This window comes from Erythranthe guttata, chromosome 13, assembly GCF_056151865.1.
Source record: "Erythranthe guttata isolate IM_541 chromosome 13, IM_541, whole genome shotgun sequence".
NCBI lineage: Eukaryota > Viridiplantae > Streptophyta > Magnoliopsida > Lamiales > Phrymaceae > Erythranthe > Erythranthe guttata.
Genome location: NC_142545.1, coordinates 17885139 through 17906152, shown reverse-complemented (window position 1 = coordinate 17906152; position 21014 = coordinate 17885139). Strand labels below are relative to the sequence as shown.

The window sequence follows — 21014 nt, the reverse complement described above, 5'->3', positions numbered from 1 at the left end:
TTGCATTGAAGGAACTAGGATTTTCAATCATATATTAATATGAGTGATAATAAATTAATAATGTATCTTCCCGCCAAAGTTTATGTCAATTTAAACTTAATCTCAAAAAAAAAAAAAAAAAAAAAAAAACAGAAGCAGCAGCATCAAGAAGATGATGCAAACTTGTACAGTACAAATCTCTTTATTAATCAGTAGCCAATCAATCAATCGCCGGTTATTTTAAGCTCCTGTAACGACTGACGGGACCCTCCGTTCCGATTCCCGATCCTCTGGAACTCGCACTCTATCGTCTGAGCAATCTTCACGTCTTCCAAATCAGGCTCGGGAAAACCCACGTGCATGGATCCATGCCTAGCTGGCGCCCCCTTCACCACCGCTGCCACCTCAGCTTGTTCCTTCACGTAGTCGTAGAGCTCCCTGTGGAACGGATGGTCCAACAAGAAACAATCGACGTTTCTAGAATGTTTCGACGAACCGGAGCCTTCTCTCGTGCAAAAATGAGGGAGGGATTCGTAGTCCATTATCTTCAACAACTCGTCCCTTCCCGAACCAGCTAGAACCTGGATCTTCTTCCTTGTTCTTTCCTTTAGTAGAGGTCGCACGACTTTCCAACACGATGAGAATATGTAGGGTGCGTTGACTATGTAGTATGTATCGGTCTTTTCGGGGTAGTTTAGGTCGTCGATTGTGGATATTACTGATAGAAGCTGCAATGGGAAGAAGTGTGTGTGGTGATTATTACGAGGGGTATTAGTGGAAAATAGTTACCGTTTTGTGGTTTATACATAAGGGTGGAAATCGGATTGATCAGATCGGAAGTGAAACACTAATTTCAATTCCGTTCAAAAAACAAATCGAAAATCGGAATTTCAGAAATTGTAACGAAAAAACTTAATCCAAAACTGGAAACTTTCGAAACGGAATTGGCGGAATTCAAGAAATTCCAATTTCTTAGTTACTGAAATATAAAATACACAATAAAATTTATATTATGAGTGTAATTTTTGAGAAAAAAAAAAACGGAAACTTTGGATATTATAGTAGGATCGAAAATTGGAAACTCACACATATTCCAATTATGATTAAAAAAAATTGAAAAATCGGAATGAAAAATTTGGTCCAAAATCGGAAAACTTCGAATCAGCAAATATTTATATGTTAAGATACCTTGATTTGATTCAACGCAGAAAGCCTTAGGCCGGTCATGTCTAAAATCTTTATGCATGTGCCGATGTATCTTCCGTATTTTTTCGTTGCAGAAGGCTATACGATGAAATTTAATAGTAAGTTATACGATGTACAATATGTGGAGCATGTATAGGAAATGTTAACCATTGAGGTGAATAGTGAAAAACTCACCAATAGGACACGATCTCTATATTCGTTAATTTGGATGTGTGACTGTACATAGTAGTGAATCTAAGACAGACGAACCCAAACTTTAGCAACAAGCACACACACACGCACACACATTTATATATATACATCATTATTTTGTAATAGATTCTTACAGATGCTTTGTCATATGTGCTGAGCCCGACACCAACAGCAATAACAGGAAGACCCTATAAAATTACCAACACAAACGAACTAGCTCGAATAAGATAACGTGACAATTGACTCCATTTGACTTTTAAAGTGCGTAAGAAAGAATTATAGTTCTAATTAATAATAGAATACCTCTTTGGTGTAACCCGACATTCCTATAAGCTGAGAATCCCGTATTGCTCTATACACATCGCTAGGTATTATCGGCTTCTGCAAAAGCAAACTGCTTCAACTTCTATGTACAAAAGATATAACTGAAAGAAATCGATGCAATATATTATGCTAAAGAAAAATTGATCCCGAAACTCACTGCCAGTATGTTGTCGATTTCGTTTTCAATCCTCCAGTTTAAAGTGTCGGTGAGCTGAAATATATCGGGATCTTGTTACAAACAAAATCAATAATAACATAATAATATTAAAGTCGAAAGAAAAATCAATATGGCGTACCATCTTATGCGCATCGAAGAGATTCCCGTCCCTTGCATTTAGAAATCGCAACAAACTCTCCCTCGGGTTACCGGCATGTAAATTCTGCAGATTATCACACAAAAACACACACACACTCCTAATGAGTTTTTATGCATATATATATATATATATATATATATATATATATATATATATATATATATATATATATATATATGAAAGCCAAGTACTTCGAAAATTAATTCGAAAAATAAATCGAAAAATGGGGAAAATGTAAACAGTAAAAACATTTACAAGGAAATTAAGACAAGCAATTTGACTTGACATTGACCATAGGTAGTGAAAACTGGTTGAATCAGTCATTACATAATAATCATTTAAATAATGAAGAGCCCTAATCAAAATTAATTTTACTTCTCTAAATCCAATAATCAGATCAGTAACAACAAATCACAAACCTGGTAACTTTTCTTCAGTAGCCCATCAACTGCAACCAAACAGATCAAACCATCAGCAGCCGTTAGATCCAAAAAAAAAAAAAAAAAAAAAAAAAAAAAGCTGAGAGTAAAATTCATGTGTAGATAAAAAAAAAAAGCTGACTTTTTTCCATCTGGATTTGAAACTGTTTGATCATTTCTTCAGTTATGAGCACCATTCTCTTTCAAATCAACACTGTCATTAATTCAAACCCTAATTTCAGAGGGGTGGGGGAAAATGGGGGCACCGCTCAATTTGATTTTCTCTCCCCAGAAGAAAACCCACCCTTTTGAAGAATGAAGGTTTTCTTTTATTTTTTTGTTGATTTTCTTAGATCTTATAAGTGGGGAACTTCGAATCAAGAAACAGACAAACTGTGAGACAGAAAAGGGAAAAGAATAAATTATTATTATTTATTTATTATATATATAAAAATATATAAGGATATTTTTTGGCTGATTAATTCTAAGTTTTATGGCAGATGCTCTAAGCAACAAGAACGATTCTGCTACTATAATTATTACAATACGGCGTCGTATTGATCGGTATTTTTTATATATATATGTATGTATATAATCTCAATTAGCCATTAAGTATGATGATTATTTCTTTTTAAAATCCGGTTAATTATGTGACAGTTGCAGGAGTTTACAGTTATGGTGTGTTTCACCCAACTTTTTAATTTGGTAAATATTGTACCGTGTGAAATACACTGAGTAGTAATAGAGCACATAATCGTATAAATTATAAGTAGTTTTATTTTGAGAAAAGAAGAAATATTTAAGGAGATTTAAACTTGTAGTAACATTTGTCATTTTGACTTCATTGTTTGACTTTACATGAGCTATATGGTAGTTGCTAAGACAAAAATTATATAACTTGTAAACAACATTGATTGTGTTTAAGTTAATAATCTTGATAGACTTTGTAATATTCAATGAATGTCCTTTGTAGGTAGATTCATTACCAACATGTAATAAAGCACTTTTGGAAAATTTATAATTTTGTTCAGAATTGCAAAATTAATTCCAATTACGATAAAAAAAATTAGGAAAATGAAAAATTGGAATATGGGAAATAAGTTGAATAAAGTTTTTTTGATATGAATAAATGTTGGGATTGAAATCAACAGAATTCAGAAATTTCAATTTTCTATCTACTTATAAATTGCTAATATAATATACACATAATTCATTTTTTTAATTTTTTAATGAAAGATACTATTATGAATTTCTGAAAATTTTTGAATCAAAATTGGTATAATTGGAAAAATTATTTGCAATTTTAACCCATAATTGAGTAGTAAATGCCACATTGATGGGAAGCACGACTATTGGCAAGGAATTAATTAATGGAAAATAAAAGGGCCTATGGGACCAAATTAAAGTGTTTCCACTTAGATTATAGTAATGGCAATTGACATCACAATTCACAATGCATGTGCTTTCACTCATGTGGGCCCCATCCATGAAAATGGTGAACTAACAAAGTCAAAAAATTAGAGATGTGTCGTCTTATGGGCTTTAGATGCTCCACCGAGTTATATATATTCGGTGAGTTTTAATTGTTGATGGAGTAAATAAATTTCAGCTGAACGCACATATATATGAGTGGTGAGTGTGATTATATGCAGATTAACGATTAAATTCACCGAATGTATTACACCGAGTATAACATCAAATAAGCCGTCATCTTACAAATTTTATATCAAATAAGAGAGAGACGAAATATAAATATATTCTAACAAAAAACAATGCCAAACTTAAAAAATGAAAATCCAGTATCCATGGTTTTTAAAGGGCCGAAAGCCAAAAAAGAAAAAAGAAAAAGAGAACACCCAATAGAATTAAGGACTAGTGCGAAATAGTTGACCCAAATTACTTTCTACTCTCCTACTATTTTGAACCCCATCAGCCCAATAAGAAAACAAATTGACTTTCTTTTTTCTTTTTTCTTTTTTCTTTTTTTAATATACAATTTAAAACTACAAATTAAGCAATAATAAAAAATTAAACCATTATATAATTTGAAAAAATTCATTTAATTTTGTTTTGATGTCATAATTTTATGTCACATTTCTCTTATTTCTTTTGTTAGAGATATTAATCTGAAAAGTTCTACACTTTCTGACGTAGCTTAAATGACTCAATCACGAATTGAAAATGTGAATTGGGTCTGAAGTGATAAAAATCCAAATAAGAAGAAGTCCACGCACTCCGAAAGACCTTAAAAAACGAGTGTCGGGGAATGATTTTTCGGTGTTAGCACTCCATCAGTCAAATTAGCCGAAATCGTAGAGTAACAATATAATTGTTAAGATCCAAATAAAGTAGTTCACCTCCGATCCAAAGGAGAGATGTTGGATTCCACGCTTTACGTACCATCTCGCGAAATTCCATTTATATCGAAAAAATAAATTCTTGAAATTAAATCTTTGAAGTGGACGAGGCACATGATGCTTGAAGATAATGTGAGGAATTTGAAGCACATGTTAATTAAGCATGCCTTATCTTTCCCTTTATCAAAAGATGTTTAAAATTAAAATATTAGTAATTAATTCTTTTTACATTTTTGCTGCACCGTTCAAAAATTAATTATTCACATTAAATTTAGGCCACGTTTAATCTTGATTGTTGAATTACGTTAGGGGAATCCACATGCTAATGTCTCATTCATATTAAAGTTGCAATAATTTAGTGACAGTAGAAAACGAACGAACTGAAATTAATATTTATTATTTTAAAATTTTATTTATTTATTTATTTTAATTGGAATAAATCAAATAAAATGAAAAGGCGAGTGAGTATATATGGGCCGTTGGCTATGTCAAATATTCAAGTCTCACTTTTTCGTGAGAGCACAGCGCACACAGTATATATCTATCTGAGTTGGGTAATAAGAATCAAATATTGCAAAAGTTCAATTTTCTTGATTTTTTTTGTCTCTTCTCTTCTATATATCACTCATTAGTCATTATACATATGCATATAGCTCATTATATTTATATATATATATATATATATGGTATACCACCAGAATATTTACAGTAATATTCTCCCTGGAGAAAATAAAGGCCAGTTATGAAAAGCACTTGCCACTTTATTCTTTTTGCTTTTTCGTGGTGGCTTGTGTTGACTTTTGACTATTGAGTCCCGAGAGATTGATTGGTCCACGTGGCAAAACTACTTATTCTAAAAAGTATTCAATTTTTAGTTATGATATTGATATAAATAAAATATACTTGTAACAATTAACAAAATTGCGGGGATAGCTCAGTTGGGAGAGCGTCAGACTGAAGATCTGAAGGTCGCGTGTTCGATCCACGCTCACCGCAATCCAATATTTTTTGCTTCTCATTATTCAATTTTTTTTTTTTTTTTTTTTTTTTTTTTTCCTGTTATCAATATGAAGAATCTGCCTTAAAATCTCATGTTTACAACATTACGACTGAAGGAAAAATCAACGGCTTTGTCTGTCTGAAAATCTGAGAAAAGCATCAAAACAAGTACATGGATTCATAACCAACAGTATATATAGTATTACAACATCTGCAATACAACAAATCACATAACACTGTCTCACATACACCATCTTCGTTTCGGTCCTTTCTACTATCCATCCCGAAAAATCCACATATCTCATTTAATTTAACAAAAAAAAAAACAAGAAACCACTAAAAGAAATCAAACTCCAAATAATTATCAGACTTCTGCGGAGTCGCGGCTGCTACCGGCGCAGGGGGAGCAACTTTCAGACCGTTCTCCGCCGGCGGCACCACCACAGCAGCGATCCTCTCAAAGTCAACCGGTCTAGGCACATCGGGCGGGCTGGCACACCTGATCAGAGCCCAATTGACACCCTCAAAAAACGGGTGCTGCTTCACCTCCGTTGCGCCACGCTTGTACGCCAGCCTGTGCTGCGGCTCTTTCACCAGCAGCCCTCTTATCAAATCCCTGGCGGCAAAACTAACCACCGGAGCTTCCGGAAAACGGAGCGGCTGCCCCACCACGTTGAACAGCGTCGCCCTATTCCCCGACCCCTTAAACGGCGTCTTCCCAAACAACAACTCGTACAAAAAAATCCCAAAAGTCCACCAGTCAACCGCACTTCCATGCCCCTCCCCCTTGACTATTTCGGGTGCTAAATACTCGTGGGTCCCGACGAAAGACATTGAACGGGCATCCGTGGGCTCCGCCATTAGCTCCGGCAATGGGGTCACTTGGTTGACCGTTTCGTTCTTGGTCTTATTTCGGTCTTTCTTGGACTTGCTGCTCGAGAAGAAACGGGGGGCGAAGCATGTGGTGGGGCCCACACATGAGGTGGGGACCACGCAGGACGGCTGCACGCAGTAGGCGGAGTTTGTGTTTTTCGTGCGTGTGGGGTCAGCCTCGGAGGACTTGATTAGAGTGGGGCTGACGGAGCAGCGGAGGGAGAGGTCGAAATCGGAGAGCATGATGTGGCCGTCGTCTCTAACGAGGACGTTTTCGGGTTTTAGGTCGCGGTAGACTATTCCGAGCATGTGTAGGTATTCTAGAGAGAGAAGTACTTCCGCTACGTAAAACCTGCAATGGGGGAAATTCCCATGTAAACATATCAGACATTCGACATTGAACATTTTAAATCATAATAAAGTCTTGTTGTTTACATTTTCATTTATTAAATAGTGAAATAAGTTAACGGAGTCTGTATGAACGGAAAACCTAAACGGCATTACGAATAGCTTCTGAGAAGAATAGTTAATCTACGATTTACTCACTCCAATTCCTTTCATGTGTCTCTTTAGCCATAATTGTTTCCAATATTATGTGTCGGTTTGTCGATTTAGAATTTCAAGACACATTAATAACAGATTAATGAAGTGAGAAAGAGAAGATGAAAAGCCACAAAGGGGTAATTTTGTCGAAAAAGGACTTTTCACCCTAAAATGAAGGCTAATTAGTAGCTTCCACAGTTGGTGTGCGTCTACCTTAAACGACCCTTGGGATGAAACGGGGGAGTAACATACTTAATGAATGTACTAAGATTCATATTCGCTCTACCTGCAAAATCTACCATGTTCCGTCATTCCTATTTATAGGGTTATTATTAAATATTCTATATCCAGTATTACTTCATAACAGATACCAGTGCGCCACATCAGCGTCGGGCATTAAGTTTGTAGAAGTGAATATAGGATTCATAAATGAGAAAAGCAGATAGACTCGAGCTGATACGTGGTTACTAAACGAGCTGCAACTAGAAGTGAATGTAGGATTCATAAATTAAGTTACTTCAAATATTTCTCAACCACTTGTCGAAAAAACTCAATAACAAGAAAACGAGAATACAAAGACCATAACCATGCATAAACAATAGAGTTAGAAGAAAAAGAAAACGTACTTAACAGCTTGCTCGGAAAAATACTTCCCGGGTTGCCTTTGCCGAAGCGAATGCAAGTCACCCCCCGGGCAGAATTCCATTACCAAACAAGAAAACTTCTCCGTTTCAAAATGAGAATACAACGTCGGTAGAAAAGGATGATCCAGACACTGCAATATCTCTCTCTCCGTTTGGGCCCGCAAGAGTTTCTTCCGACTAGCAAGAGAAGCCTTGTCCATAACCTTCATTGCAAAGTAACACTTTGTACCGCACAGTTCCGACAAATAGACGCTCCCAATATCTCCGCATCCCAATTTCTTTAGCAACCGAAAGTGCCTCAGATCTAATCCACCGTCTTTCGTTCGGACAGTCTGTATTGCCTCCCATCTTACGTCGTTTGCTTTGTGGGGTTTGTTAACGCTGCTGCTAAAGCTACTGCAGCTGCTTTCGTCGCTAATGTCTGTGCTCGTGCTGCCCCTGCACAAACTGCTCTTTCCACTCTCGACTAATTCTACTCTGCCACTAGTTTTAGCGACGCTATTTGCTCCGTCACTATTTTTTTCTTGGTCCGATGCTTTCTTTTCTTGATCGAACGTTGGGGATTGTTTGGAATTGGTGCCCAAATGTAAGCTCGAGTCCATTCTACATGTCAAAGAACTAACCGGTCCCTTTTGAGGGTGATTGTGTAATTTCGTTTCCGATGTAGCTTCTACGGTGATTTTTGCATTTTCGGCGTTTCTGGGAAGTTCTTTCGCAGCAGGGTCTAATTTACCTATTTTGTAACTTCTGGCCTGCTTCACCGAGGAACCCTTTTCCGAGGCCATCATTTATGTTGACTTCGGAAATTAACGAGAATGAATAAAACCATTACACAAATCGCAAAACGTCGTCTGCTCCTTCAATACTCGATTAAAAAACCATCGTTCATAATTGCATCGAGATCTGCAGGAAAGACACAAGACGGATCCACATAAACAACCAAATCACGTGAATTAAATAAACTAGTTAAAGGAATGGCAATTAGTTTAAAGCAAGATTAGATATTCGATAGACAAAATCTCTGCAATACGGGCAAAAATTAAAGAACGGAACATAGTGTAGAACCAACCCATGACGATTTTCTTCATATCTACCAAGATAACACAAATCCAACAAAAAATCGAAGCTCTTAGTAACTAAAAAGTAAATCACAATTACAATTTCAGAATTATCTGCTTATTTTAATTACCTCCAAACACAACCCTTTTCAACTTCAGAAGCACATATAGCTAAATTGAGAAAATAAATTCATGCTTCAGATCAGCATCAAATTGAACTTTTTTTTTTAAAAAAGACAGCTGGAAAACAGTAAAGGGTCAATGAAAAAGCACAGATCTTGAACAATGGCTACCTCTTCTCAGCAAAAAAAAAAACCTAGCAAGAGGGCTCCATTAAAACCCCACAATGCTGAAAGAAAACACAACCCACAAACCAAGAAAAAAGCAGCAGCCCACACTCAAAAAAGAAAGAGAGAGAGGGCAAACCTGAAGTCACAAAGATCACAACTTTAGGGTTTACAATTTTTAATCGATTTAACAATGGAGGGGGAACTAAATTAAACTTTTTTTTAAAATAATAATAAAAGAAAGGCAGCGAAGTGTAGAGAGAGAGAGAGAGAGAGAGAATTAAAGAAGAGAGTGACACCTCCAGTCCACCACCTCACCTTGCTCCAAAAGTGTGTGGTGTCCTAATGTTTATGATAGCGAGAAAAAGAAAAAGGAAAGAAAAGGGTTTGAGAGAATATTGAAAGAGAGAGCTGGGTAGGTGTGTATGTGTGTGTGTTTGTGTGTGTGAGAGAAAGAGAGGAGAGAGAGAGAGTGGTGGAGGGGTCAAAAGAAGGGTAAAGTAAAGCTTTTACATGTGCAATAATTTCAATGAATTTGTCCCCTAAACAAAGAAAGAAGGTCTCAGGGACACTTACTTTTCTTATTACCACTAAACTAACATGGTCGTGACCTGTTTTCTCACTCCCACCCATTTTTTGTCCTATTCTCTACTACCATCTTCAATTTATCGGATTATTTTATTATTATTATTATTATTATTATTATTATTATTATTATTATTCGCATATTCTAAAATATACTGTACATTTTGATTTTATCCTATATTCTTGCATATTTCATTTACCTTCTATTAATAATATAGATAATAGTTTCTTCCGATCCCGGCTCGATAAAAACATACTAAATTATTAGTTTGATAATTAATATATAGCTATAAAATTTTGCTAGTCCCGACTATATTAATTTATAGAGGTTTTCAATGTATGCATCTAATCAAAAATCAAAATATATTTCAAATTTTCTAGACCTTCAAATTCTAATTTCTGAAAAAATAAAAAGAAAAAAATGCTTCCAACCAACTTGGATTCTTTTATGAACATACAATTTCATGGATACTAATTTGCAATACTTTCATTTCATCCAAAAATTAAAAAAAAAAAAAAAAAAAAATTGCCATAGTTTTGTTGTGGAATGCATGTAGTTAGTTGAGTGGCACCTATAACACATATCTGACAGTTGACAAATGCCTACAACAACTTCATGAACAACAATCTAATAATAAACTATTCTGAAATGCCTAAATAGATGAACTACTCAACTGTTAAACCTGCACATAAATGGAAACAAACAGTAGTAAAAATACTGAAAAATAAATAAAAATTGATGGATGGTGCAATATTTAGAGTCTTAAAGTTACTAACAATGCGCTATAAATAAGCGATAAATATTGTGATCCTTTTTGGCCATGCCAGATTTTCACATTGCAAGCCCGCGTAATTAGGACATTTCGGTTATCACACGCTCACACTTGTCTTCTAGAATCTTCACAGCTTCAGTGAAAAGAACATCTGGAGGTAATGCTCCCGTAGATTCAATTGTAACTGAGTAAAATAAAATCTCAATCAGAAACTGGTAATATATTATGAATTCAATCCAACAACAGAATCGAGCTCTCCAATCTTAAATTTAATAGAAATTTAAATGCAGAAAGTTTAAATGCCACCGTATCATGAAAGCAGAGTTGTCGACAATTTAGCTACGTAAAGCTGATGTAGATATTATCTCAGTTTTAATCTTAAAACATAAAACAATCATAATAGACCGAACCTTTCGACTTACATATATTGCTATTTCATAAATTGGATCACTGATAAGAATAGAGAAGGTTTCATTCATCATTTTCACTTACAAATGAAATGATCTTTTACGCGTTGAAGTGCCACAAGCTTATCCCAGTCATCTCCTCTGATGCATTCACGGCACAGAGTACAAGATCGAGGCCTTGCCACAGTTGCTCTTTTTCGACCTAATTGATATAGTCAGCAAATATATCAAGAAACCTATAACTGATGATCAAGAATCATACATCTGGGACAATTAACTACCAATTTAATTATATGGAACAAGCGAAACCAAGTATTAAGACAGTGACTGCATAGTTTCCGTCTTACCTTTACCAATATCTTCGATATCAAACACGTTAACAGGACATTTCTTGATAAGTTCTTCCGCCTTTTCATCTTCAATTTCTTGCAACAATATAACCTACACAAAGAATTTAAAACCAAGTTGTTTATAATAGTTGCTAAAAATAACTGCCACCATTAGTACAGAAATAGGATGTAACGATTTTTATACCTCAGGAAGCATCCTATACCAAGCAGTGGCAACAGGTGACCATTTTGCATGTGTCTTGCCCATTCCTTTCACAGCATGTGCTTCCAGCTCAATTTCCTGCACAAAAATTTTCAGACAGGAAAATAAATTCAAGATTTTGGAGTTACTTGCCAAGAAGCATCATACGGATAGCTGAGGTGCAGTTCGTTAACGAAAAATATATCACCACTGAAGTAGCAGTACTCAGTTCATTTTACAACAAAATCATCCATTACGGGGTTCTTCTCATGGGAGTGTGAAGGAAATAGCAGAGGCATTAAAGAGAAATGTTTCATTCACTATAAAATTTGTCAAAATCCCAGGCATCCTAGATCATAGCAAATAGCTGAAAGATCTATGAATTTTTTTTTGCACACTTTTGCCAATAAGACCAATTAACAAATGACAAATCGTTTAGTTCGATATATGAGTAGGAGTCCTGCTCCAAGATTGAACGATCACCACAAAACAAAAAAAAATAACATCAGACCATACCTGTCCAGGTCCAAGTACAGCTAACGTAATATCGTCATGCGTGGGGGCAATTGGGTTGCTTGAGAATTCTGGCAAAGAGTCTTGACTACAAGTGAATGAAGTATAAGTTTTAACCTTTGATGTCGAATCCTGAGTTGGTTTTTCTGTACTTAGTGCGAACTCACTGCCCCCCGGTAGCCACTTCAGCTCGCTCGACTTAACTGGATTATTTTGAATACATAAAAGAGAACACCATTATTGCATTTGTTGAGTAATGACTAAGAAGTTAGAAATATAAATTACACTGAATCTTCATTGGTTGCTCATTCACATAGTACCATTAATACGTGAGCTCTTCTTTTCACAACGAGAATGAAGTTTAAAAACAATGGTATTCTTTTCACTGGGTTGGTCATTTTCTGCACAGACACAAAAAAAAAAAAAAAAGACAATTCAAAGCATCAGAGAATTTGCCTCATCAAGAGATCAAGGAAGTAGAGAACAGTTGAAGAAATGATTTCAATACAAAAGTGAGAATAGCTAAAACCTGACTTATAATTGAAGAGCCTTGGATCAACTTTAAGTGGTATAAGACCTAGTCTATGGGCGAGCACCTCGTCTTGAACCACTGAGGTGTTATTTGCAACAAGAACATTTTCAATAGCCATGGTTGGAAGCTGGAAATCAGGTAGGAAGAGATCAGTCAAATGCCAAATCCAAATAACACTATATGTGGCTACATACATATAGAATCAGGCATTGAAATTCATGTGCACACCGAAACATGAAAAGAAGAATGAAAAACGAGACTGCTCAAATAATAATACAATTATGCATCATGTTACTACAGGTTTCAAACACTCACATGCATAGCTTATCGCATCAAAAGGACAAGCTCATCCAAGAAAAATGCTCAACAATTCACATGGAACAATACGGTAGTACTTACTTACAAAACAATTATCATGCCAAGATTACGCACTCTACTAAAATATGCTAAGATGAATATAATTAGAAGTTTATCATATTTCATTTCCGCTTCCTTTCCGTTTCAACAGCACAAAGGTCTTGTTACCGAGAAAGAAAAATCCCCAAATCCATCACCTCTCACATAATTTTCATATAATATTAAACAGAGAGATATTGTAAATGTTGAATATCCATTTCACAAAAGAAAGTCAACAGATAATCCATTCTTCACTCTGAAAGGAAAAAAAAAGGGAAAACAAAGCGCACCTCAGATATGAGGATCCTCCTAAACGCATTCGCAAGAGAAGCATCAATGCCAACCATATCGAACTCCATTTCATCATCTCCGAGTCTAATCACTTCCACCCTAAAATTCTTGCAAAACTTCTCGAATCTCATGCTGTTATCCACTCCCATCGACGCATAAGCACCCGAGTATTGAATATTCTCCGTCTTTTTATTTCCGAAACATAAAAAATAAAAATAAAAAACAAAAACAAAAACCCTAACAAATTGAGCAACAAGAGAATGGACAAATAGCAAGGAATTAGCGAAGTTAATACAAATCCAGTTAACCTCTATAAGTTAATAGAGTCGGGACTAACAAAATTCTATTAATTTAGCGAAATATTAAATTATCGAACTAATAATTTAGTAGGTTTCTATCGAGTCAGGAGCAGAAGAAACTATTATTTAAGCAATGTTATTAATTTATCGAGATTCTACTGTACATACATGAATAGGGGCATCGTTAGTGCAGACAGTACGGGTCCTCTGGAGTTCGAGGTGCGCCGGCAGATTTCCCGACGGAACATCCGGCAAATCCCACACCGGAATCTTCTCCGTTCTTTGTTCTTCGTTCGCTGAAACCATTTCCCCTGTGTTTTCTGTGGTTGAGTATTTGGGGGAGGACGACGAAGGAGGTGCTAGAAATTGTAAGGGTTTAGGGTTTATATTTTAAGAAATAGGAAGAACCAAAAGTTAAACATTGGGCAAATGTCGATATAAGTGAAAGTCGAGGGGCACAATTAAGATTATAAGAAGTAAGAAACGAGATCACATATTAATCGGGGGCAATAGCGTAATATGTGTAAACTGTAGGGGGGCATATTAACATATTGGAGAAGATGAGGGGTGATATTACAAATAAGCAAAAGATTAGAACGCTTTTAGGTTTTTTTTGGTCGATTGCATCCCTCACACACAACAACAAAAAGAAAAAACCCTAACACTATCTATCTTCTTTATTTTTTTTTTCCCAAAAGGCGCAGACAGCAGCAAGAAGTCGCGACAACGTTTCTAATGGAGATCTTCGCCCCCCGCACAGGCTCGCAGATTTGAATAGCCGTTGGGAATTTCCACACCACGCACTCACAGTACCTCCTTCCCTCCCTTTTCTCCGCTGCAAATTACAATTATTTTTAATTCCCAAATACTTGTTCAATCCTCGCAAAAAAAAAATCTCCTTTTTTCTCTCTCTCTCTCTCTCTCCCTCTCTCTCTCCGTGATTTGAATGCTCCGAATCATTGAAGATATGAATTGCATTTGTGGCCGTGATTGAAGGGTGGGGCTTTTGTTTCTGTTTAGGTAATAATTCTTCCTTCTTTTTTTTTGGCCTGGGAATTTGGTTGCATTTTTGTTTTTGTTTTTGTTTTTGTTTTTGTTTTTGTTTTTGTTTTTGTTTTTGTGATTCAGTTATCACTCCTGTAAGATGATGTTCGATTTCTTTGGCGGAGGCATTTTACGGTGGATGATTAGTGTCCTTTTCGTAACTGTAAACGAGTACTAGGATTTTGTAGATTAATGGACATGATTTTATCTGTTGCTTTCTTATGTCATGTGGTCTAACTACGCTATGTTTTTCAGTTAAATTTTCTTTTCGGGTGCTAAATTGTGGACTGATGGAAGTTTGAAGCTTTAATGTAAAATCATGGTGTTACCTTTCAAATGTCTCTCAATAATTTATACGAGAGTCTTCATGAGGTTTATTGCTTTAAAGGTTTTTGCCATGAACAGAGTCCTTGTGTAGTGTATCTTTTTATGCTGCCAATGATTGAACAAAGGAATAGAAGTGCGGAGTCTTTACAAGTTAGAGCTGTTTAAACAGTGCTAATTACCTTCATATTGAAGGAGAATAGTGACAAATTTAGTAGATATGTTAATAAGATAATTAGTCCCGTGTTTTTTCTAATCAGGTCTTGATGGATCAGAAGTCATTCTGAGTTAAACCAAGTCATTCTGTCATAAAGTTTCATTAAATGAATCTCGGTAACCCCTTACATCCTTGCATTACTCTCTGCATCTTGTGAAACTGATCATGTAATTTATCCTGCTTATTCCCAGTGTATCGGAACTTGTACGCAGAGATAATGCAAGATTTACAATTCATCAATGATAAGAGCATTTTTAGTAACTCTGAAATCCACCATTTACACATTTTCCCCATCTTTTCTCCCCAATCTTTTCTTACTGCACGGCTCATAACGGGCTGACGTACTCATATTAACTGACTATGGCAGGAGATTAAAAACCCATTTTCCTCCATGATTATATGGTACCTAAATATTGGAAAAACGGCTCTTATAGATTGCGAAATGGATATATACTGCTTATTTTACAACTGACGTGTGTTCATCTATGAACAATACTACAGGAAATTTAGTGGATATGGATTCTGGACTGGGCCACACATTGCATCCTGGACCTATTGATGACTCTATACTTACCCTACAGGATCACCACAGATCCACAGATATATGGAACGGTCAAAACTTTGAACCTTTAACTTGCAGGAGATGTGATGGACACTTTTGGCGATTGGGTACCCTCGACCCTCGAGTTCAGCAGATGATGCTGAAAGCAGGTTTCTATGGGGTATATAAGGCTGGCCGCATGCGGTTGGATCATGCTCTGATCACAGCCTTAGTCGAAAGATGGCGCCCAGAGACACACACTTTCCATTTGCCAGTTGGAGAGACCACTGTTACACTTCAGGACATCTCTGTATTGTGGGGTCTCCCTGTAGATGGTGATCCTATTACAGGTGTCGACACAAATAGGTCAATGGATGAATGGCAGGATATATGTAATGAGCTGTTGGGGTTCAGACCGCCGCCCGAAGATTTCGATCGAGGCCGTCTTAAGATCCGATGCTTACAGGAGAGATTTAAGACATTGCCAGATGGTGCGTCGGAGGATACTGTGAAGTTCTATGCCAGAGCGTACATTCTGCAGCTGCTTGGGGGCCAGTTGCTGTCGGATATGTCTAATAATAAGGTGAAATTGATGTACTTGCCCCTGCTTAGGGACTTTGAAGCAGCTGGTAGGATGAGCTGGGGTGGTGCTGTCCTTGCTTGTTTGTACCGTGCTTTGTGCCGAGCAACCAAACCTGAGACGTCGGATATATGTGGGCCACTGGTACTTTTGCAGGTATTTTAAAAGCCATAAGCTGAGAAATTTATTTTTCTTTTAAAAAATCACAAACAATACTGAGAGACATGTACGGGTTTTTTATGAATATCAATCAGATTTGGGCATGGGAGAGAGTGCCGTTCATCCGACCTGGGAGATTATCACCTCGGCAAGAGCTACCTCCTGATATAGTTTCTGGAGATCACTTTTTACCTTCAGCACCCTATGGTTCCAGGTATTTTTTGCAGATATGAATCAATTGAGGGAAACATTCATAGGATTAACATGTAGCCTTCTCGTGGCTTTGTTATGAATTTTTTATTGTTTATAGGTGGAATGTTGGTTTCAAGCTGGAGACTGTCGGAACGCATGTCCTAGTCTTGTACAGAGACCAGCTCGACAATATGAAGGATGACCAGGTTCTTTTTCATTTATAATATACAATTTTCGTTAAATTACCATACGATTTTTTTATTTTTTTTCTTTCTTTTTTTTTTTTTTTTTTTTGTTACCATAAGAGTTTCATTATGCACTGACTTTTTCTTTTCCTGTACCGTCTACTTCATCTCTTAGTTTGTATGGGAGCCATATCCTGACGAGGTCTTGGCGAGCCTCCCAGAGTATTGCCTGTCAGGAGGGAGGATTTGGCAGACAGTGGCTCCTCTCATCTGCTTTGATGTGGTGGAGTTCCACCACCCTGACCGTGTTCTGCGTCAATTTGGCCAGCATCAAACTATACCTGCAATTTGTGACACTATTCCGGATATCCATTTGACCGATCGTCGTGGAAGGCAAAATTACGATTGGGCCCACCATCACAGGCAATTTGTTGACATGTGGGCTGAGCGCTGTGCCCGCGTCATATCTGGACCACCCATTGATGGTCCAATGGACCAGAGTGAACCGTACATGGTATGGTACAGACGAATTACTCGCCTGTTGATTGGTAATCCTGCTACTCGTCCGAATACTGGATACCAGGGAGTTGGAGGTGCAATGGAGGCTATGGTAGAAAATGTTTTAATCTAACCAGCTTCTTAGTTAGCTCCTTTCGTGCTCGTTTTTGTAAAAAAAAAAAGATTAAAAAAAAATATTGTTTCGATTTGTCATTGTCTCCAGGCTCAGAGCTTACAAAAAATATACCACCGTGCCAGTGATGCTTTGCATGAGGGCTATGATGTTTCTGGTGAGGATGCTCTTAGAGAGATCCAGGAAATATGTGGATATTCTTTGCGGGCCGCTCATGAGGACCACCGTCTTACCGTGCACCCTGATTTCGGAACACCATCTCCTTCACCAGCATCTCCGTTTGTTCCTCCTAAGGGACAGAGAGGTAGGCCGAGGAAGAGAGGCGGGCTTAGTTGTGGACGGGCATCAACTGATAGCCGAAGAAGAGGTTCGTACATGCCAGCAACGATGTCCAACTTGTCGGAAGTGTCTCATTCTTTTAAGTTGTCAGAAATGCCAGATACACCTCAGACATGGGATTCTTCTATGAGTGCAGCCGAGTTCAACGAGGACACTTCAGATCCTAACGCAATGCAATTGGATCCCGAATCTACAGGTGCAGTTCTTTTGGACTACTTCATTCTTGAAACATATGAAGTTCTCACTATTGATTTGATTTTTTGCAGAAAATACGAACCCGATAGTGCAGGCCCTTGGTAAGATTCGAGATATTTGTGCGTTTACTTTGAGAATGAGTAACGGAAACCAATCCATACCTTCAACACTCGATACAATGCCAGATGGCCCTAAAATGAAGCACTGTAAGCCGAGGAGGAGAGGTGGAATGAGTGGATACTTGCTCGGTGCGAATTCAGCAGACAGTTCGTATTTCATGTGTACCTCTGGAGCAACATCTGCTTTGCAGCAAAACCATACTCCTCAACAGGATATCGAGCCTTTGACTACACCACTCTCTAGAGACTCGCCTTTGCAAGATTTGCAGGACAATCTACAGTTGGAAATGATAGAGTTGGACACCATAACTGGAAGCAGAGAAGCTTCACCATGTCCTCAAAACCCGTCCATGCTAGAGATGCCATGTGGCGACCCCCCACCGGCCAATCAGGATTTAGCTCTGCCGCCAGAGGATAATGCACCGATACAAACAGAGTCTGCAGATACCGCCGGACAAATGAACGGTCAAGAAGAGAATGGAGGTACCGAAATCTCGCCGCCTGTACCCGAACAACCTGCACCTCAACCGGAATATGTGGACCCCACAATGTTTAACGGGACTAGTGTCGACCAAGACCGTGCTGAGGTGGCGATGGATGTTAAACCAGCGACGGACTCCATTTATGAACCTTCTGAGACTTTAACAGAGTCGGGCTCAGCTAGCCCTCGGACGAAAGACTCGATAAATCCTGACCCTTCGTTGGGTGATCCGGTTTCAGATGAAACGATGAAGGTTGATGAGTCGTGCGATGACGTTGATGAAGGTGTTGGAGGGAAGAGGAAAGGGGAGGAGGCCATGGATAAAGAAAGTTCCGATCAAGAAACTGTTCACGAGTATGTCAAATCACCGGCCACGTCATTAACAGATGGAGAATCAGTGGCTAATAAGACTGATCTTGTATCGGGCAAAGACGATGTTCAGAGGAAGTACAAGAGGCTAAGGCGTTCTGTACCGAAACAGAGGTAGTTTGTATTTTGTCCCTTGGTTTGCATATATTTATTCTCCTTTAACTTGTGGTAGGATGGAGTGTGGTGAAATAATTACTGTGTATTTTGTGTTAGACTTATGTTTTATTGGATTTTACATTGCTGAAGTTTTTTAGGTAGTAGTTAATCTTCAGTGTTAGTTTCCTAGAATTTTGCATCGATAATTAGCTTATTATATGCTACACCCGGTGAAGGTTACAACTTACACCGGATGGCTTTTTACTGTTGCTCCACATACCAATGTGGGTGTGTGTGTTTGTGTGGTTGGTAAGAAATCGAGCTTGTAGCATGGAGATTTCCTTTTTGCTTTATTTTCTTTTTTTGCAATTCGAATTAGTCTCTATATATAATTTCGTTCATATTCTCATTAAACCCTACCGAAAGAACAAAAAAGAGTTTATTGACATTCGAATTAGTCTCTATATATAATTTCGTTCATATTCTCATTAAACCTTACCGAAAGAACAAAAAAGAGTTTATTGACGGAAGAATTACATTTTTTGTCCCTCATGTTTAATCAGATCTTATTTTTGGTCCATGTTGTTCCCAACTTAACAAAATACACATCAAAAGTTTATTTTTAAACACATTTAGTCCCTCATCACATGGTGCCGTTCACATCTAAGAGAAAAAACTATTTTGGGGCCTAAAATGAAATTTAAAATTATTTTGGGACTAGAAAGAAAATATATAATTTTATCTATATATATTTCATTTTCAAAACACTTTTACACTAAACAAGTCTTATTGACAAGAATACTACATTCTTCTGACCCATTAAAAAACTTTTAGCAAAGAAATTGAATCATATTTTATATACTCTCTTTATACAAAGAATTAATTTTTTTTTTTTTAATTATTTACCAATATTTTCTTTTGGCCTACCAAAAATAGAAAATTAAAACAAAACATGGTATAGTTTGAAAATCTGCACTCTTAAATCTTAATTAATAACAAAGTTGATTAATCAAGGTATTCACTAACGGAGACAGAATTTTAAGTTCACAGGGGCGGAATGCATCAAAAAAAAAAAAAATTGGTGGGGGGAGGGGACGATAATGCTAATCATACACGATTTTTTAAAAAATTACATAAAAAATAGGGATTCGAGAATAACTGGGGGGGCATGGCCCCCTCTGGCACTATGTTGGCTCCGCCACTGAAAGTACATGATTTGCTTTTTAATATTGAACAAAACGAAGAGGAAATATGTAAGAGTTTGATATTTTTTTCTTCATGTGGAAATGAAAAAAGGAATGCAGCCTTTTGAGTTACTCTCACTAGACAATTAAGTTTTTGCCTCATGAAAAAGTTCGATTGTCGTTTTAAGATTAAAAACTAATAGATACGTCGACCTAGTGGCTTAGTTTGGTATTTGGATATTTCATTGACGAAAAAGTTTAGTTATATGCATGCTTTTAATCCATTTGGCAGATACGTGTTATGAGGTCAAAAGGAAACGTGATCGGAGGAAAGCGGTAAGTTTAGTAAGTTACTTAAGCGTATTCCACTTTCGCAGCTTCTTTTAGAGGTTATCTCACTTACTCTTCGATGTAGCATTACAACCCTCAACGAGAAGGACGTTTTGGTCATAATTCTTTTCACGATATGTCGTCTCACCGAGTAGGTGGACCAGTGGGTTCCATCCTTCCTCCATTTCCTCAGCCACAACTGCAACAGCAATACAGACAAACATATTGGAACAAAAGTATCGTCGAATAGATGAAACGGTCGTTTCAATCAAAGCTCGATTCGTCTATAAGGTAGTACAAGTTTTTTTTTTTGGCGGGATAAGTAATATCTGTGAAGAAATTTGTAATTTTTTTATTAACCATCTACTAATGGCAGGGCCAAGATTAATTATAGACTTTATAGTAGTTACTAGTTAACTACCAGCTACTGAATAATCTATTTGTACTGTTTTATAATTCAAGTATTATATAGGGGTTAAATTTGAATGGTCTGAAATTGTGAA

At 37.0% G+C, this 21014-nt stretch overlaps 4 protein-coding genes and 1 non-coding gene across 16 annotated transcripts; 2 read left to right on the top strand and 3 right to left on the bottom strand.

Moving 5' to 3' along the window:
* Positions 1-5: 5 nt before the first annotated feature.
* LOC105969065 (phosphatidylinositol/phosphatidylcholine transfer protein SFH2) lies at positions 6-2856 on the bottom strand. Its single transcript, XM_012993793.2, has 9 exons — positions 2580-2856; positions 2438-2466; positions 1998-2081; positions 1859-1912; positions 1681-1758; positions 1512-1565; positions 1360-1419; positions 1168-1263; positions 6-707 (listed from the first exon to the last, which is right to left on the bottom strand). The coding sequence occupies exons 1-9, from the start codon at positions 2632-2634 to the stop codon at positions 204-206; spliced, it is 1014 nt and encodes a 337-aa protein (XP_012849247.1). The 5' UTR covers positions 2635-2856; the 3' UTR covers positions 6-203.
* Positions 2857-5717: 2861 nt separating this feature from the next.
* Positions 5718-5790, top strand: TRNAF-GAA (transfer RNA phenylalanine (anticodon GAA)). The gene has a single exon. It is a non-coding gene; the product is annotated as a tRNA-Phe (tRNA).
* A 180-nt stretch (positions 5791-5970) lies between these two features.
* On the bottom strand, positions 5971-9825 carry D6PK (D6 protein kinase). 6 transcript variants are annotated; one of them, XM_088811967.1, is made up of 3 exons: positions 9338-9825; positions 7836-8756; positions 5971-7018 (listed from the first exon to the last, which is right to left on the bottom strand). In XM_088811967.1, the coding sequence occupies exons 2-3, from the start codon at positions 8639-8641 to the stop codon at positions 6130-6132; spliced, it is 1695 nt and encodes a 564-aa protein (XP_088668093.1). In that variant the 5' UTR covers positions 8642-8756; positions 9338-9825; the 3' UTR covers positions 5971-6129. The 6 variants fall into 6 exon arrangements, with proteins under 6 accessions (XP_088668093.1, XP_012848962.1, XP_012848964.1 ...); XM_012993508.2 differs by having other exon boundaries at positions 9498-9752; XM_012993510.2 differs by having other exon boundaries at positions 9517-9720.
* A 668-nt stretch (positions 9826-10493) lies between these two features.
* Positions 10494-13975, bottom strand: RPAC43 (RNA polymerase I subunit 43). The gene is made up of 9 exons (XM_012993779.2): positions 13694-13975; positions 13226-13411; positions 12537-12666; positions 12328-12408; positions 12011-12210; positions 11498-11593; positions 11311-11404; positions 11049-11165; positions 10494-10740 (listed from the first exon to the last, which is right to left on the bottom strand). Exons 1-9 carry the CDS (start codon positions 13829-13831, stop codon positions 10637-10639), a joined length of 1146 nt encoding a protein of 381 aa, XP_012849233.1. The 5' UTR covers positions 13832-13975; the 3' UTR covers positions 10494-10636.
* A 181-nt stretch (positions 13976-14156) lies between these two features.
* LOC105968800 (serine/threonine-protein phosphatase 7 long form homolog) lies at positions 14157-19262 on the top strand. Of its 7 annotated transcripts, XM_088811961.1 has the most exons (9): positions 14208-14334; positions 14491-14545; positions 15154-15226; positions 15612-16387; positions 16486-16604; positions 16701-16788; positions 16943-17377; positions 17489-17933; positions 18004-19262. In XM_088811961.1, exons 3-9 carry the CDS (start codon positions 15217-15219, stop codon positions 19017-19019), a joined length of 2889 nt encoding a protein of 962 aa, XP_088668087.1. In that variant the 5' UTR covers positions 14208-14334; positions 14491-14545; positions 15154-15216; the 3' UTR covers positions 19020-19262. The 7 variants fall into 7 exon arrangements, with proteins under 7 accessions (XP_088668092.1, XP_012848926.2, XP_088668089.1 ...); XM_088811962.1 differs by lacking the exon at positions 15154-15226 and having other exon boundaries at positions 16943-17386; XM_088811960.1 differs by having other exon boundaries at positions 14215-14545; positions 16943-17386.
* The last annotated feature ends 1752 nt before the right edge of the window (positions 19263-21014 follow it).